Source organism: Apteryx rowi, unplaced genomic scaffold (genome assembly GCF_003343035.1).
Source record: "Apteryx rowi isolate R43461 unplaced genomic scaffold, aptRow1 scaffold_1677, whole genome shotgun sequence".
Lineage (NCBI taxonomy): Eukaryota > Metazoa > Chordata > Aves > Apterygiformes > Apterygidae > Apteryx > Apteryx rowi.
Window position 1 is genome coordinate 3,462 of NW_020447949.1, and position 17,446 is coordinate 20,907.

A 17,446-nucleotide genomic window follows, 5' to 3' on the forward strand; every position below is an offset into this window, starting at 1 on the left:
AGAGCGAGCCTTTCCCTTAGCATCCTGAGGTGCCTATGTGTAAGCTTAGGAAGCCATGGAAATTTACTGCAATGAGGGAAAAGAGTGGTCGGGGAAAAGTGCCTACACACCCCTATTAATTATGTTGTCTAATAAATTTCTTTACCATGTAACTTTTGTCTAGTACAAGTGTTCCTGCCCCTTTTTTCTCCTGACCAAATTTCCAGTCTTTAATTTTGCACCACATCATTTGCAAGGCCACGGAATGCTACAGAAACATCACTCATCTGTGCAAAAAATAAACACTTCTACCTCTTTTCTACTTTTTTTCCAAGGCCATCCGCCAATTCTTCTGATGTTAGAAGGGTTGCACCTTGTGGCTGAGCCATTTGCAGTGGAACATTGTTATGCACTGGGTAGGTGCCAGTGCTTTGCGTGTATTGGTAAGAAATAATGCCCATTCAAATCTATAAGTATAATACAATGTTTAATCAGAATATTTAAAGATAGGAGAAGAATAAATGATTAGCAGTTAAATCTTACATCCTTTCTGATGCTGGGAACCTCGACATGATACAACATCATATGGACCTCTCAATCAGGACACAGCACACTGTGCAGATCCTGTCTGTGGTGAGATTCGTCAGCATTTTGGTCTTTATAGCTCTTAAAGTATTTTCTTAGAAGAAAATAATTCTATTCATTAATTCTACAGTCAAGCAAAAGGATGTTCACATGAGAAATTGCCGTTTCACTTTTAGATAAAGATGAGGACATACAGGCTGCTGGTGCCAAGTGGGAACTGCCTACAGGCTCCTCTGTTACAATTAGCCAGCCAAGTTAATCCTGCAGCCAAGGAGCATGGCACAGGCCTGTACCTACTTAAGTAAGTGGATCACTAATTCCTAAGTGTACAATAGTCTTCTGCACAATAGAGGCTCTGCAGATGGCAGTATATCGAACAGCATCCAGCCAGAGAGCCTGGCTCCAGCTTTGTTTTGCCCTAAGATGTGCTTTCCTAGGGAAAGCACCAGGAGAGAAGTGGGTGGGCTGATCCTCTTTTCCACGAGTTTGCAGGCAGGGTCAATCCAGGAAACATAAGAAGACAGTCACTCCCCTGAGGAGGGAACTGCATAATGAGAGAGAGAAGCTCACCAAAGAGAAGTCGACTGCAAAGGGCAGAAGGAAGCCCTCATGAAAAGCTTTGGTAACAGCTATGTTACATTTTCTCAGACAAGAACAGTCTCTCTTTCTTCAGGATTGCTATGTGGCAAAGTGAACAAACAAGTAGAAGTGGTTTGTGCACATGATTATTTCTGTGCCCAAGTTTTTCTTTCTAGGAATAACTCAACTTAGCTGAAGTGTGACATGTCTCTAAGCGCCTCCCCCTACACGGGAGGGCAGGCCAGGGCTCAGCAAGCTGGCAAGAGATTTCTCAGAAAAGCCGATCATTTAAGCAGCTGCGTAGTCCTCCTGTCTTCCTCCTGCTTCACAGATAAGAAAGGGACAGACCTGAAGAGGCAGCAGAGAAACCCAGTCTTGAGAGCTGAAGCATGTTTAAAATAAATCACCTCATTTCAGTGTCTAACTTCTTAAATTAAAATTTCTTAAAAACAGGCTTCCTCTGCTCCAGGCTCAAGATGTAGAAGACAAAGTAGAAACATAAATGGTAAGAAAATGATGGAGAGAAACTTGTGCTTTTGAATGCCACTATCTCCAGAACAAGACCTCTAGGGGGAGGGATGGGAAGGAAGAAATTAAAACAATACATTGTAAAATTTCCCTTCTGTATTGCCTTTGTTTTAGAGAATTCACTACATCTGTGCATTGCAGCAATTTAGTTGCTGGATATCAAACTAGCTGGGAAATGATGTAATAAAGAAGAGATCTTTTGGGGGCAGTGACTTAAATGTTTCCTATAATTTTCATTTAATAAACTCGCAGTCTTTAAATAATAACCGAAGAAAGCCAGCTTTCAAAGTGAGCCTTGAAGAAAGTATGCCAATGGTGGTACAAAAAAATTCAGTGGCAATAGGTAACATATGTATCTGTTGAAAAAGAAACATTCAGTAATAGTTCAGATCACTTAAATTCCACTCTTGGTAGGCTCTAATATTTTGAGCCCTTAAAGACAGGCTGGTGTGTTTCTGCAGGGGAAGGTTTCAGTAGATTGGAAATTACATGCAGAAGACCACAGCGGCTGGTGTGGATAGGGGTGGCAGCATGGAAAGTTTGCAGGAGGAGACCGCTCTGCAGCGGGTGAGTTCTCTGCGTGCGGCAGAGCGGGCACCAGCACGGGAAGGACGCCCGGGCACGTCGCCCTTTAGGTCCGGCGACGCTCTCGCAAGTTACCGGAGCAGACCCACGCCGAGCCGCCGGCCGGGGGCTGCCGCTCGGCTCCCGGCCGCTGGGAGCGTCGTCCCCCGGGAGCAGAGGGAAGGGGCCGGTTCGGGGCGCGCTGCGCTGAGGAAACAAGGGTGCCCTCGGGTGCGCGCTCGCGCCCGCCGCCAGGCCGGCTGGGCGACGCGGGGCAGCGGGCCGCAAAGGGGGGCAGCGCGGGCCCGGCCGGCCTCCAGCGGGGGCGGCGGAGAGCTCCAAGGGAGGCGAGACCCCGGGGCCGCCCGCCGCAGACCGGCGCTGACCGGCCGCCGCGCGCAGCCGCGCCCTCCCCCACGGCAAGCGACGGGTTAAAGCAAGCGCGCAGACGCCCCTACGCGGCCGTGCTCTGCCCCCCGATTGGCTCGCGGCGGGCTGCTCGGATTGGCCAGCGGCGGCGGAGCGCTGCGAGCGTCACTCTGCCCCGCTTCGCTCACTGGTGGCGGCGCGGCTCCGGGATGCCGGGGCGAGCGGCGGAGGTAATGAGGCGCGCTCGTTCCCTTCCGTTGCGTGCCGCGCCGCGCCCCGCATGCTGAGTTAAGCAGGGTCTGCCTGGGGCAGCAAGTGGATGGGCGACCCCGTGGGGCTGCGTCCCCCCCTTACCATCGTCCTCCATGTCGTGGGGCCGAGCCGGTGCAGTAAGTGGGTAGGAAGCCCTGGTGTACCCATAAGCCCCCAGTGCTTAGCTTGCCCTGCCGGGGGGCGGGGGTGGCTGCGGTGTCAGGCCGGGTGCTTGGTGGCGCTGATGCGTGTGTTGAGCCAGGTACTGCATTGCTTCAGTGTAAATGTGTCTTCTTTTCCAAATCTTGTGCCTGTTTTCAGAAGGCCACTTCTTTCTTTCTCCTAGACCAGGTTATATCTTTTTTTTTTTTTGCCTCGTAACAGAGTCAGCGGGGATGTATCAGGCTAACGTGCTGTCGGAGGTGCGCACCAGCGTGCGTGTAGTTGGGAACCTGAAGGTGCTCTAGGCTGCCGAGGGGCTCACGCGTGAAGGGTGCTTCATGGCCTAGCAGCCGCGTGGTTATCAAGCGCGTGTTGTGTGCGGGACACGAGCTGTGCCGGCCCATTGCTCTGCCCCCCCCTCTGCGGGGAGCCTGGGGTGCCCCGGCCAGGAGGGCCCAGATTTGGCCACCACCAGGATGCTGTGGGATTAAGGACATCTTGGGAGTGTGCCCATGTCCTCTCGCCTATGGTTGCTCCCAACAGCGATGTGTTTTAGGGAACATGGCTGAAGAATCATAATGTATTTTGTTAGTAATGAGAAGTTTAAAAGTAAGCATTAGAGAATAGGAAGATGTAATTTACTTTAAAAGATTTATTATTACAAGAACACCAGCCATCAGGCTTTTGAATGTACCCSTCTAGAAACCATCACGCTACCAAAATGTTCTCTGCTGTGGTTCTGTCTGAGGGGCATAAAACATTATTATTCATTAGAATCAAATCAAATGATTGTATTGGAAATAAATCTCTGCCCTGCTTTGAGGTTTATGCCTTCCAGCTTGTCATCCAAAGAATACTGGGAGATGATGGAGTATGTGGATAAGAAAAAAGGAGCTTAGCTGACCTGGCAGCAGCTTGCTTTGAGTATGCTTGAGCTATGTTTGGGTGGAACACATCTTTCTGTCTGAAAAGTCAGGTTTTAAGGGAGACTCTCACTTGTTTCCATGGTAGTTAGGAGGCCTTGGTCTGTGGATCAGGCAAGGGTAAACTCGGAGACCTGCAAGCAGAATGCTGAACAGAAGCAGATTGAATCAGGGCTAAAGCACAGGTAGTTGGTGGGATGGTAGGAAGCTGATGCAGATTCCCTCTAATATGCATAAGAATGGTATTGACAGAAAAACAAATGGTTACCAAAGGGTTGCTAATGCATTTAAGTTTGACATTCAGAAGACTCTTTTCACCCATTAAAATACAAGGAGATTCTGGAACAACCTCCCAGGAAACGCAGAGGGAACAAAAACGTCAAATAAAACTTGATCAGTCTCTGAAAAGATCTGTGACATGGTTTCCTATATGAACAGCTGTACTCAGTGTTTGGGTCTGTCTCTTGTTCTTTTCCTGTGATATGTTTCCTCTTATGCCACTCTTAATCAAATAGCCACTTTTAATATTAAAGCTTTATTCTTCCTCTTCCAGATGCATCCAGTCCTAAAGGCCTTTGTGTGTGGTTCCATCAGTGGGACTTGCTCCACCCTCCTGTTCCAGCCCCTCGACCTGCTGAAAACCCGCCTGCAGACTCTGCAGCCTTCTGTGAATGGGTGAGGGTGGGTGAGTGCATGGGTGCGTGCTCCATCATGGGCTTCTTCCTGGTTTCCTGGCCAGGGCTTAGAGTTCAGAGGCGTGATTCAGATGTTGAGAGTCTTTCTGAAACAGAGATGTGTTTTTATAGCATGGAGAAGATTCAGTATTTTGCCCCAAAGGAGTGAAGATAGTAGTTCTTGTGAACTCTACCAAGATGTAGGCACAGCACCTGTTGGTACTCATCTGAGAGCTCCATGTTTGCTGGAGTGGGTGCCAGGCAGTTTAACTGGGTGTCCTCTATGGTCTAAAAAATCCTGTGCAACTGCCATGTAACCTTTTCACATACATGCAACTGCTTCCGTGTGCCACGTGCAGTCAACCATGACAACATCAGGTGTTGTTAATAAAGGAAGCAATCAAAAATGCTACTGAGAGTTGGCTTTACCTTGTGTCACAAGTGATGGATAAGCAGGAGGTGGCAGTGAAGCACTGGGCAGGATGACCAAGGAAATCAGGCTGAGAAGAGACAGAGCACCTCCGAGGTGCTGTAGCTAATGCACAGATATACCAGTGGAAGGTGGGGTAGCTGTAAAGTGTGCCTGACAGAGAGCAGAAATAGGTCACCTCTGTAGTCTTTGTTTCTTGTGTTCCTTTCAGGTCCAGTCGTGTTGGGATGGTAACACTGATCTTTAGGGTTGTTCGTACAGAGAGTCTCCTGGGGCTCTGGAAAGGTGTCTCTCCAGTAAGTGGCTGTTTTAACCCTGCCTTCTAAAAATAAATCCATAAATATATCTACTATTTATTACTAACTCTGGGCTGGATTTAAATGGGCAGCTCTTGTCTCTTGCAAAATTATGAATGAAACCATGTGATTAAGATGGTTCCATCCCATTTTAAGGAGTTAATATCATGAGTTCCACTGATTTGGTCATAGTGGTCACTGTGGATTTGCAGTGCTGAGCAGCTGAGCATTTGAATACCTTTGCAAATCTGGAGTGGCATCTGCACCAGCCTCATTTTCATCTGGAATATGCTTGTTGCTAGAAAACTGGAAGTGAGGAATGCATTAAATCCTGGCATCATTTCAACCGACTGGCTAACTCTGTGGTGTATTTCTTTTATCTTGTTTTCTTTCCTTAGTATATTACCTTTAGTGCTCTTTTTTTCTTGTACAAAGCTTCCTGTCAAGTGTAATAATCTCTGTAAAGTTCTGTAGTACATTTTCTCTCACGTATGCTTTTTCTTTCTTCATCTGATTCTGTTTCTTCTGAAGTCTTTTGCAAGATGCATTCCTGGAGTTGGGATTTACTTCAGCACTTTGTACACAATGAAACAAAAGTTTCTAGTGGACCGTTCACCCACAGCCCTGGAGTCTGTCTTTCTGGGTGCCACCTCCCGTGCAGTAGCTGGGATTTGCATGCTTCCGGTGACTGTAGTGAAGACCCGATATGAGGTGAGTGTGACTTTAAGAGCTTTCTAATTAGTTCCCTGTTAATGATGTTGCACCCTTTCCCATTATGAAAAAGAAATTTCTCTTGTGTGGAAAAACCAAGGACAGTGAATCAAGATAGTCTGATTATCTGTATTGATATGTGATATGATGCCATGGAAATGGGCTGCTTTCTTGGCAAAAGATCCTGCTTTTTTTTTAAGCATAGTGTCCTCCCAGCACAGGTGAGCATACAGAAGCATCTTAGGCAGTAGCCTTAGATTTGCAGTGCTTTTTCATTATCTGGTAACAGTGTGTGTATTTCAACTTACCATGACTTCTGCTTAGCGTGGTAATGGTTTAGGGGGCAATGAGATTTCCCTCATTGAGAATGAGAACTGCTTTTACTGAGAAAGAATGCTGTGGAGGCAGCAAGCTGAGCCATCTTTGGGAACCAGTGCTAAGGACTTTACAGAGGAAGTGGATGGAGCAGGAGAAGTTACATTGAAAAAGCAGATATGTTCTAAGGCATGCTGGAAGTTCACCTTGTGCGCTAGCAAAACTGCAAGTTCCTAGCACTGAGGTAGAGTGGGAATTGTAGTTCTGATTTCATCATGGTTCACACATTATACAGAAAATGTCATGCCACGCCACTGATTTGTAGGCAAGGAATATAAGATGGGACAAAATTCACCCTAAGATTTTTAAGTTTCAATTTTATGCAATGCCTGTCTAATTATAGCATCTTTCATATTTTACCTTCTTGAAGGACTGTTTTAAAGGCTGAGGTAGATTGGAACTTAGTTGTGCCCTTGGAGCATCTTTTATATTGCCATCTTAGCCATCACATGGAGTGCATACTAACATCTGTTTGGACACAGTGGCCTCAGGGTGTGTAGAGAACTTGTTGGTCTGTGCCTGGCACATAGATGTCTTTTGTCTACCTTTGCAGAGTGGAAGATTTGGCTATGGGAGTGTATATGGAGCTCTGAAGAACATATATCAAACGGAGGGGGTTCGTGGCATGTTCAGTGGACTCACTGCAACGCTGCTGCGGGATGCTCCTTTCTCTGGAATTTACCTGATGTTCTACACGCAGACCAAAAAACTCGCCCCTCAGGGTAAGGCTGAACGTAAGGTGATGTAAGAAAGATGTTCTTCTTGCCCTGCAGTAAGCTATCTGCATGCTGTACTTACAGTCCTCTGACTCAGTAGGGAAATTAGTCTTTTGCAGGGTTTTAGGTGGGACGTTGGCCTTTTACCTGTGCAATACTGTAGCCCTGGATCAGTCCAGAAATGGAAATTGGTCTATTATTGTCTTTCATGGGGGGTCTGATGCATAAGGTAGATTAGTGAACAGTTGGGAGAAAGGTTGTGTTCAGCAGTGCTGTCTGCTGCTGATTGTCTTGTGTGCTGGGTAGTTTCCACTAAAATGGGGTGTCTGTGATGTTAGAATTAGAAGAACTGGCTGTGGCAAGACTCATACAACCTTTCTTTCTCTGAGTTCCAGTCAAATTCAGTTCTTTGGCAGTGAGTCTTGTTAACCAGTGCTAACTTTTAACTTGTAGTTGCTTTTCCTCCTGAAAAGTCTTCTCTGCCCTGCCTAGATTTTAACTCCTCTCAAACTCTGCTGTCGATTCTGTCATTTGAGAGCTTTTCACTTTGTTGTGCAGCATGAGTATTACCACACTGCTTTGTGTCTGAGTGAATTCCCTTTGCTCTCTGGCAGATCAGCTGGATCCAGCACTCATGCCCCTGCTGAATTTTGGCTGTGGGATCTTTGCAGGAATCTTGGCTTCACTGGCAACGCAGCCTGCTGATGTCATCAAAACACATATGCAATTGTCCCCGCAAAAGTACCACAGGACAACCCAAGCCATTGCCTTCATCTACAAGGTGAGGTGAATTTCTTCTAGTATATTTGATTACATCCTCATGTCCCATCCCATCGCCAGAAGCACAGCTAGGAAAGTTCTTGCCTTTTGAAGTAGGCGAACAAATATGACTATGCTAGACATGCTCTTGCAGTGAGGCTAATCAGTGTTAGCATGAAGCTGAGGTGGGTCATGGGGGAATTGCTGAGCAAGCTCAGAGTGCAGGAGCACAAAAGTGGGCATGTTCTAGCAGGCAAATCTCCAGACAAACCTCCCTCATGTTTTAGGCTGGTGTATGGCTTCATTTCAGTTCTGTCCATTCCACCTTGACTCATACACTGGTAGTGATGGAAAGTGCTTAGGCTATTTCCTTTTAACTGTGTGGGCATGCAAAGCTTGTAGGAGCTGTCTGCATCCAGCTTACAGCTGCTGCCGCCCCTCTAGTTTATCAGTGTAGGCACATCTGTGATTACCACACTGAGGCAAAGAAGGTTGCTTTAGTATGTGGCATGAAATACCAGTTTCAGAGAGAAAACAGCTACAAAGCAATTCTTTGACCTTTGGACACTAGAAGGGAAATGAGTGTCCAGATCTGTATTCAATGAACTGGGTAGAGATCTACTCCACACTCACCTTTCCTTGGAAGGACAGCTACTGTGATGCATTTTTCCTTCATCCATGTGGGCATATTAGTGTGTGCTGTTAATTAAGTGCAGGTCTAAGCCTTCTTTGAAAACCAGGCCTTCTACCATCCCCACGATAAGATCCTGAGGTGCAGGTCTTGCTGGAAGTAAGGACAAGTCATTTTCCTAAAGTGGCTTGAAACTGTTAATCTCTCATTTCCTCTTTGCTGGGCTTGAGTGAAATTTTCCCTGTTCTTTGTCATCCTGGCATACTCTTCCCCACTCACTCTTCCTCTTTCAGCGAGTAGCAATTGCACAGTGCTACAAGTTCTCCCTAAGGGTTAAATACTGTTTGCGCCTGGATCTTTTGGAGACGAGTCTGGGTCTGAGCTGAAATAGCTGTTCCATGCAATAATGATGAGGAATTAAAATGTTGGAGGCACATGGTGATGGACTGCTGTTTGCCTGTCTCGTGTTGCAGGACTTTGGGTTGGTCGGCTTTTTCCGAGGTGGTGTGCCCCGGGCCCTAAGGCGTACTCTGATGGCAGCAATGGCATGGACTGTATATGAACAGATGATGGAAAAAATGGGCTTGAAATCTTGACTGACTTGGGCTTGAAATCTTGACTGACTTGCACTAGAAATGACCGGCCTCACTGCTTTTCCTGCTTGCTGTGATCAGCTGGCACTGGGAAGTTCCCAGTTCCACGGATGAATAAACCTTCTTCAGCTGGGAAGAAGAAATCCCTTCTGAGATGGGGATTAGGCCTTTTGACAAGTAGAGGAAAGATGGATCGTATTGCCACATCATTTGAGTAACGCATTCCAAAAGGACTGTACTTGCAGAGACTGCCGTGGGAAATAGCAGGGTTTCCACAGCCTGAGAGCTATGCTGAGAGAAGCCCCTTTTAAAAATAGCTTTGTGCTCACCACCTTTATGCAATGAGAAATTTCTGAGCAGAAGCGTTTGAGGAGAAAACAGTGAAGACAATGCCAAYTGCAGAATCTGTCAGCCTGTTCCTTACTGGTGTGGCCATTAAGGCCATATTGATTCACCATCTGATGTAGATTCTCCTTCCTCATATGATTTGTTCTCACAGGGGAACATTGCAGAGGATGTTAGGAGACTGTCTGTGTCTCTTAATGCTTATATTGCAGGGGTGGATGGAAGAGAAATGAAAGGCTAAAAGAAAGCTAGGAACGCAGTCTGTGTCATCACTTGCCTGCTGTGCTTGATAGCAGAGAAAGTAACTGGAACCTCCTTGCTATGTTATTTGCTTTTACCTAAATGAGCATCTTAACACTTTTCAGGTGTGCTTCTGTCTCTACAGCAGTGCTTGCACAGGAATTAAGAAGCATAAGGCACTTTAATATAGAAGTAGAGAGAGTTAAATTGCTACCAAAGTTGTATTAATTCCCTGCAAAACATTTTTCCTGCTGGTCTGACTGTATCAGGAATACTCCAGTATTTTTTTTTTTTTTTTTTTAAATCCAGTTCTACTACAGACTTACCTGCTTCATATCATTCATTTGCTGATCCCYGATCTCCACTCTCAGTGCAAGCTGGTCCTTAGATGTAGTTTTTAGGGACGTAGCTCATAATACATAAATGTATAATGGAACCAGATATTGGCACTTCAGATTTCACTGAGAAGCTGCTGCTGATTGCATGAGGAATATCTTTGGTTTTGGCAAGAGAAGGTTCTTCCTTTCTGTAAACTTTCTCCAAACCTTTGAGGCCTCTGAATGTTCGACAGAGAACTTTCATCTCTGGGCTCCRCACAAACCCCAAACAGTTTGCAGATGATCATTCTCTCTTAGAAGGTAGTCCATTCGTATTTCAGTATTCCTGCTGTTAGACTGGGAGTCAAACCTACTCTTTCCATCAGCTGTGCCTTCTTCCTCATTCCTACTTTGTTACGCAGACCTGATAGCTTGTGATTTCCAAAGTCAGATACAGCACGTTCCCTTCTTCACTTGTGCCTCAATGCTGCCTGGCTGAGTTGAGACTCTTGCAGCTCTGTTGGTATTGCTGCAAAGATGGGCATGGAAGTCTGTATCCTATTCCATGGCGTGCCTTGCAGACAACATAGCTTTGGTTCTTATTTTCTTAAATATCTAGGGGTATTAAAATTTACTTGAAAACAAGAGCAGAAGTCTCTAAATATGAAGACATGACATACTCTAGCTGTACAGGCAACTGGTATTACCTACTGTTCTTTAAATTTAAAGTGTAATTTGCACAATCAGTGCTTGCCCTGGCAGCTTCCTGAACAGGAGATTAGAGGGGACATAGGTTGTAAAAGATGTTCCTTACCAGAGTCCAGCCCCAAGAAGGTTATGATGACTGACAGAAAAGTTAAATCTAGGGAAAGTCTAAGGGACAGGCTAGAGGCTTGGAAGGTGCTGTCTGTTTTCAGCCTCAGCCCATCTGTGATGGAGGACTGGCACTAGACAGCACGGAAATCTCCAAGAGTGGTAGGAGGGTCCTGTGTACATTTGTCTGCATGTTAAGAATAGAGTACTGCATCAAATCATTCCAGTCAAAATCAGTTTGTGGCTGACAAGCTGCCAGATTCCCTGTGCTGCTTCTGACTGTCAGACATGTGGACAGATCATTTGCCATATCCTAAATATGAAGAACTTTTCTTTTGCTGTCCCTCCTGCCCCTGGCAACCTGAAGGGTGCCTGCGTGAAACAGCAGTGGAAACTGCTGTTTATTGYCCCAAGCACTACAGGCTCAGAGAGCCGGAGAACCAAATCTGGGGTTACTGACCTGGCAGAGTAAGGTGGCAACTGCATGAGCTGCTCTGAGTCTTTTATTTCTTTAAGCGTGGGATCAAACCAACACATTATACTAGAAGCCTGAATTTATTTGGGGCTTTCTGAATCTGTTGTGTGAAGTGGATCTATTTCTCATCTTGGGCTGTGACAGTCCAGGGCTGTGGATGGTGTCCTGCAAGATGCCTCATGAATATTGTGTTTCCTGTTTTAGCAATGGCAAAGCAGAGCAGTGTGCAACTTGTGCAGATAGAAACTTAAGTTCTTAAAAATGACTGTCAGGTGTTAAATCTTGAATTAAGTAATCTCTGCATCAGAAGCCTGAAATGCGAGAACACTTCAGCAGCTTTTATGCCCTATACTCTTGCTTGGTCAAGTAACAAAGGAAGAAATAGAGAATTTCTTTGGAAAAGTTCTTCCATTCCCCTCCCTTTGTGGAGGATGAGGAGGGCTCTTTGTTGTTGCAGTAGTGTGAAAAGGTATATGCCTTTGACTTGTGAATTAGCCTGGGCTCCTCTGAGTTTAAGAAATAGAGAATCTGAACTGCTCTGTGTTTCATCAAAACCTTGGTGCTGCAAATCCAAAATCTTTCCCACGTGTGTGCTGGGGGAGTGGGTTTTGTGGTGCAAGTTTTTTGGTTTTCTTCAGTATTTCTTTTGTCAGGTCCCCTATACATGGGGGAAAAGGAAGCCTAAAGTTCTGCTTTGTGGTCTTCTGAAAGCTGTTTGAACATAGGCAGGCACAAGACTATTTTTGAGCTCTGATCCTTACCCTCCTTCCTCCTCTTCCCTCTCCACAAAAACATTCTGTTTCTAAAGTGATCCATTGACCTTACTTCTCAAAAGTTATAGCAAGTTAAGAAAGACAAGTGTGTGAACTTGAAGATTAGGTTTACTGCTCTTGAGGTCATGTGCTTCTCATTAACAACAAATGGCCACTGTACAACTGGAATACAACTTAAAATCAAAGAAAATTTCAGAGACTGGCACTGGATCACTTACCTGCATCATCCCAATCCTATTAGATAYTCATTTACAAAGACACCCTAGCTTGGATTACAGAGATGGTGGGGTTGGAAAGGGTGATGCTTTCTGCGTATGCCAGGGGTGCAGTCAGATCCCTCTCTGAATGACCTGAGTTGCTGGCCATACATTAGGAGTGAATGTGCACTAGTATTTTTGCTCTCTTTGCCCATGCAGCTGTGGTGGCAGAACACAACAGTATAACCCATTGAGGCAGTCAGTATTTAAGTGAATTATAAGGACACAAGAGAAATAGTCTGATTATTTATTTATGTTTTAGAAACTGTTTGCATTCTTCCTGTGCCTGATGGCACTGTTTAAACACAACTGGAGCTTTGGAACATTGTCTAGGTTTGAGTGCTGTGAATGTTCTTGTGTCTGTATAAAATATTTATGTGAGAAGAGTATATTAAAAACAACTATGGTTGCCAAAATGAACTGTCATCTCTTCAGTGTTTATATCAAAAGAAAGGAAGGAGGTGGGGAAGAAGCTTAAGAAAGCAAAGGAAGCTACCAAAGAGAACAGAACTGTTGACTGAGTTCAGATCTAATACATCGCAATGCATATTCTCTTTCTCTCTGGGGCATAATATATAAAGGCTGTGCTAGTACAACCTAAATCTGCTTTGCTTAAATGGAGAAACACATAGCCATGGGGATCTTGTCTTTTTCACAGCTTCCTCTGTCTGCCTGTTGTGTGTAAAGACTGATGGAGTTTGAATCTCAATACCAACTATTGAGATAGCAACCTTTAGGATGGGAGGTTTTTGAGCACTTAGGAGAGACTAATTCTCTTCAGTCTTTTGCCCACCAGCTCGCTGCTACTCAGGCAGTCTGATCTCAGTAGAGGACCAGAAACTGTGTCTGGGACTTCATTCTCTGCTAGATTGCTGGGATCTCCTTTTCTATTATCACAGCATGCTCCTGTCCTGGGCTTTAATGTTAGGCAGACCATGCTAAGCGATACATCAGTATTGTTGATACTGATGTCTTCTAGATTTGAAGGTTCCCAAAGCTCTTTTCTCTTTGCAGATGTTGCCTAAATGATGTGTTCTTTTGTGGAGCAGTTTTCATGGGGAGTTACTGGTGTGGGATTAACACACTCTTATCAGACAGTCCCACAGACTTATCAGACAGTGTGCAGCTCCATGCCAGCTGGACCCAAATGGCTCGTGCATGCCTTTGATACCAGGATAGGCTGGTGGTAGTGCCAGCTGTTAGACACAGGCCTGCTTGGAGCTCTCCTGCTGCCTTGGAGAACAGCTTCTGGGATAAGAGGGAGTTTCTGTTCATGCTGCTGACGGCTGTCCCAGCTGTGAGAAGAGAGAGGAGACAAGCTTCCCTAGGGTGCTGTCCTTGTAATAAAACATGGAACTACTGATTTGTCTTCCACCTGAAAACCAGGCAAACACTCTTTGGTTTCTTTATTTAGTTTTGAAAACATATTATGTGCCAAGCACAATCACTGATACCAGTACTGAGCAGAAAATATTCCTCATCTGAGGGTACTGGGTTGGGACCCTGCGTGGTGTTTTGGGGAGTTGTTTTTGTGAGATTGGCAAGGGCCGGTGCAAAAGACTGGCCCCTCAGGTTTTGCAGACAGCATTCTGGCCCTGTTAGTCTTGTATAGTGAGTGCACTGGTGAATAGGTTAGTGATGTTCCTGCGACTACTCATCATCTTCCTGCCCCTTTTAGTAGGACCAGTGGAAGAAAGGCAAGGTATAAATGCCAGTTTTGGCTGCTCATCTCTTAGAAGTAATTGCTTCGTTTCCCATTTAGCAAATGAAATAAGAATTTTTGGGGAGCAAGGAATTAAAGCCATTTCAAAGAAGAAAAATTCAAGCAGCTTGCACTATGTTTGCACAGGCATTTATTTGAGATTTAACACAGCTGTTAACAGACATTTTAGTTTTTCAAAAAAGCATGAGCAAATTAAAGCTAACAGAAGCAGCATAGCTCAGAGAGTCGAAGTACGATGAAGAACTCATGGAGGAGGATGTGTTGGTGTTAGGCAAAGGTGGAATCACGGTGTGGGCATCCCCTTCTCATGGGGTGGGGGTCCTGCGGGCAGTCCAGCTGTCTGAAGTAGGGTCCACACCATATAGGATGGCATCAGTCTTTTACAGCTCACCCCGTTGTTCCCCACAAAAGTAGCAGCTTAAACCAATCACAGGCCAAATTCTCTTTTTATCCAGTCAGTTTTCATTCTTCCCTATAACTCCCTTCTTTTACTTCTTTATCACTAATTTTCCCTACGTTCTACCAGAGTTGAGAATTTCTGCAGTGTCATCTCATTTTCTTAGGAGTCATATACACAAGGCTCTGCTGTGTGGTACCTCAGGCCATACACCAGCACCACCTGCTGTAGTCAGGGCTGTGCTAGATATCAGGCCCACTTTTTCCGGCAGAAGTCTGATAGGTCTAACCGCTGCCAGCAGAGCGGTGTACAGAAACACCACTGTGCCTGGAATGTGCTGCAGACAACAATGGCAAAGTCGTCTCCTGGCTCAGGAGAGCCAGGACATCTCATATTGATCAAACTGGGTGCACCCACCAGTCTACAAAAGCAGATACAGATAAGCAGACTGAAGAAAACACATCCTGCAGGAGAGAAACAGAGCCCAGCCAACCTCCATGGGCCAATCAATAAAAGAGCTGCTGAGTTTCAAGTGTTGCGTGAGCCCTTCCTTCCTGCCCCACACTGCCCTCTGGCCCTGGGGCGTGAAGAGGTGGTCTCTCTTCTACACTGAGCCCCAAGGGCGAGGCGAGGAGAGGGCCTGGCTTCCTTGGGGCTACTGTGCCTAGGAGACAGGAGGAGTGTGGTGGAGGGTTGCAAGGTCACTGGGGGCCCGGAGGTGGGGTTTTTCAGTCGCAGGACAACAAGGCAAACGGGGGTAGCTGTCTTCAGGTACTTCTCTCTTCAGCTATCTAACACGTGTTTGAAAATCGAGTAAGACCCTCCTCAGAGTTTTGCAGATAATAACACTGGTCCAATTGAAGGAGTGTGCAAAAGAGGTGTTCCTTCTAAGAAGCAATGGGTTTCACTACCAGCATGAAGATGTGCTGGATTTCAGCAGGGTGTTCCTTCCTTTCTAATTGCTTCACTGGGAGTTCTTTTCAGGAGTAGGTCAATTTGTTAAAACTAAAAATATTTGCCTCCCTGTTTGGCACTTGTGAGAGTTCCTCTGGATTGCTGTGCCGGCTTTGGGCTCCCCCCGCCACAAAGAAGACTGGAGGAGCCCAGCTTAGGGCCACAGAGGTGACCAGGTGCTGCAGCACGTGGCATAGAAGGGGAGGTGGAGGGACCTGGGCTTGTTCAGCATTCAGAAGAGAAGGCTTCCTTTCAGAAGTTTGCAGCGACTTCACTGTTACCTCTGTGCATTTGACTGTGCTACAGCTACAAAGAAAGAATATTGGAATCAGCTGTCTTGGTGGTGGAGTTGCCAGTGCTGTAAGCATAGTGGAGGCCGGTGCATATGGCCTTAAAGGTGTTGGCTGTTATTAGAGCTCCTTAGAATATAATCATTCTTGTTTTTTCTGACACATGAAAAAGCTTTCAAGTTTTTGCCTTCTGGTTAATGAGACCAAAGAAGAGCAAAAAAATTATTTTATATTGTGCTTAGTCATATGACCTTAACTGAGAGTGACACTGTCGCTTGAAGTTACCAGGTCTCTTTGTAAAAGTAGAAGGTTGTATGTGTATGTAGAGGCACACACATGCATGCACACATGTGTGTGCACACAAATTCATGAAGTCATGAGCTTTATCTATGCCGGGTTTCTCAACTCAGCGTGTTAAGACTCTTGGAGACCCAGTGAGTATACGATAATTTCGTAACAACTCCACAACCTCTCTGGGCAACCTGGTCCAGTGCTCAGTCACCCTCACAGTAAAAAAGTGTTTTCCTACATTCAGATGGACCTTCCTGTGTTTCAGGTTGTGCCCAGTTCCTCCTGTCCTGTCACTGAGCACCCCGAGAAGAGTCTGGCTCCGTTGTCTTTACTGCCTGTCTTTACTGAGGCTCTTGCTCCTGGAGCACCAACGAGAGTTGGAGCGGCAGGTGGCAACGAAGCCTCGGCGAGTTACTTGCTACCCTCCGGGTGGTGTCTTGCGAGCATTCGCAGCTTTCTGCAGGGCACTCCTGCACAATGAATCAGGTGGCCCGCAGGGGAACCAAAAGGATGAGGATAAGGAGCAGGGAGTTCTGGGACAAGATCTGGGCCATCAAGGATTCCGTGAGATTGCCAGAGAAAGATGAAGCGGAACCAATGGAGGTTGATCCTCCCAGTGATGACCCATGGAGGTCGATCCGCCAGTATACAATGAGGTGGAGCCGATGGAGGTCGATCCGCCGCCAGCAAAGGTGGCCTGCCAAAACCCCCCAGCACCTGGAATGGCTTTCCATCAGCCGCGACAGCAGAGGCGTGCCAGGAGAGCCAGGGGGTGGCACGGCCATCGAGCTGGGCCCAGCCTCCAGCCCCCCACCAAAAGAACAAGGTGAGGGGCTGCGTGGAACAGACATCCGCAGGCGGCAAACAGAGCGCAGCCACCAGCCTGCCGCCAAAAGAACAAGGTGAGGGGCTGCGTGGAACAGACATCCGCAGGCAGCAAACAGAGCGCAGCCACCAGCCCGCCGCCAAAAGAACAAGGTGAGGGGCTGCGTGGAAGAGACATCTGCAGGCTGCAAACTGAGACCAGCCAACCCCCATGGGCCAATGAATAAAAGAATTCCTGAGTTTCAAGTGTTGTGTGAGCCCTTCTTTCCTGCCCCGCACTGTCCCYGCACGCCCTGGGGCGTGAAGAGGTGGCCTCTCTTCTGCCCTGAGCCCCGAGGGAGAGGTGACGAGAGGGCCTGGCTTCCTTTGGGCTGCTGTGCCRGGGCGATGGAGGAGTCTGGCGGAGGGTCGCCAAGGTCACTGGGGGCCCGGAGGCGGGTGTTTTTCCGTCGGCGGTCGAGAAGGCGAATGGGGGTAGCTGTCTTCAGCTCCTGCGCTCTTCAGCTACCTAAGGGGTGGCTGAAAATGGAGCAAGGCCCTCCTTGGAGGCGCACCACCACCACCACCACCGGATCGATCGAAGGAGCTTTGCTCCCCTGGAGAAGCAAAGGGCTTCAATT

General features: G+C 46.7%; 1 protein-coding gene across 6 annotated transcripts; it reads left to right on the forward strand.

The window, feature by feature from the left end:
• Positions 1-1,414: 1,414 nt before the first annotated feature.
• Positions 1,415-16,354, forward strand: SLC25A38 (solute carrier family 25 member 38). Of its 6 annotated transcripts, none has more exons than XR_003252558.1 (8): positions 1,415-1,648; positions 2,133-2,238; positions 4,495-4,616; positions 5,257-5,341; positions 5,873-6,052; positions 6,981-7,149; positions 7,763-7,924; positions 16,267-16,354. XR_003252558.1 is itself a non-coding variant. In XM_026060245.1 (8 exons), the coding sequence occupies exons 2-8, from the start codon at positions 2,161-2,163 to the stop codon at positions 9,127-9,129; spliced, it is 924 nt and encodes a 307-aa protein (XP_025916030.1). In that variant the 5' UTR covers positions 1,416-1,648; positions 2,133-2,160; the 3' UTR covers positions 9,130-12,766. The 6 variants fall into 6 exon arrangements, 3 of the variants coding, with proteins under 3 accessions (XP_025916030.1, XP_025916031.1, XP_025916032.1); XR_003252560.1 differs by lacking the exon at positions 16,267-16,354 and adding an exon at positions 13,361-15,545; XR_003252559.1 differs by lacking the exon at positions 16,267-16,354 and adding an exon at positions 9,007-9,094.
• The last annotated feature ends 1,092 nt before the right edge of the window (positions 16,355-17,446 follow it).

Coding starts and splice junctions, on each gene's coding strand:
- SLC25A38 (XM_026060245.1), top strand. CDS start 2,161: ATGCAGAAGACCACAGCGGCTGGTGTGGATAGGGGTGGCAGCATGGAA. Junction 4,617..5,256: donor CTGCAGCCTTCTGTGAATGG/GTGAGGGTGGGT, acceptor TGTTCCTTTCAG/GTCCAGTCGTGTTGGGATGG. Junction 7,925..9,006: donor CCATTGCCTTCATCTACAAG/GTGAGGTGAATT, acceptor CTCGTGTTGCAG/GACTTTGGGTTGGTCGGCTT.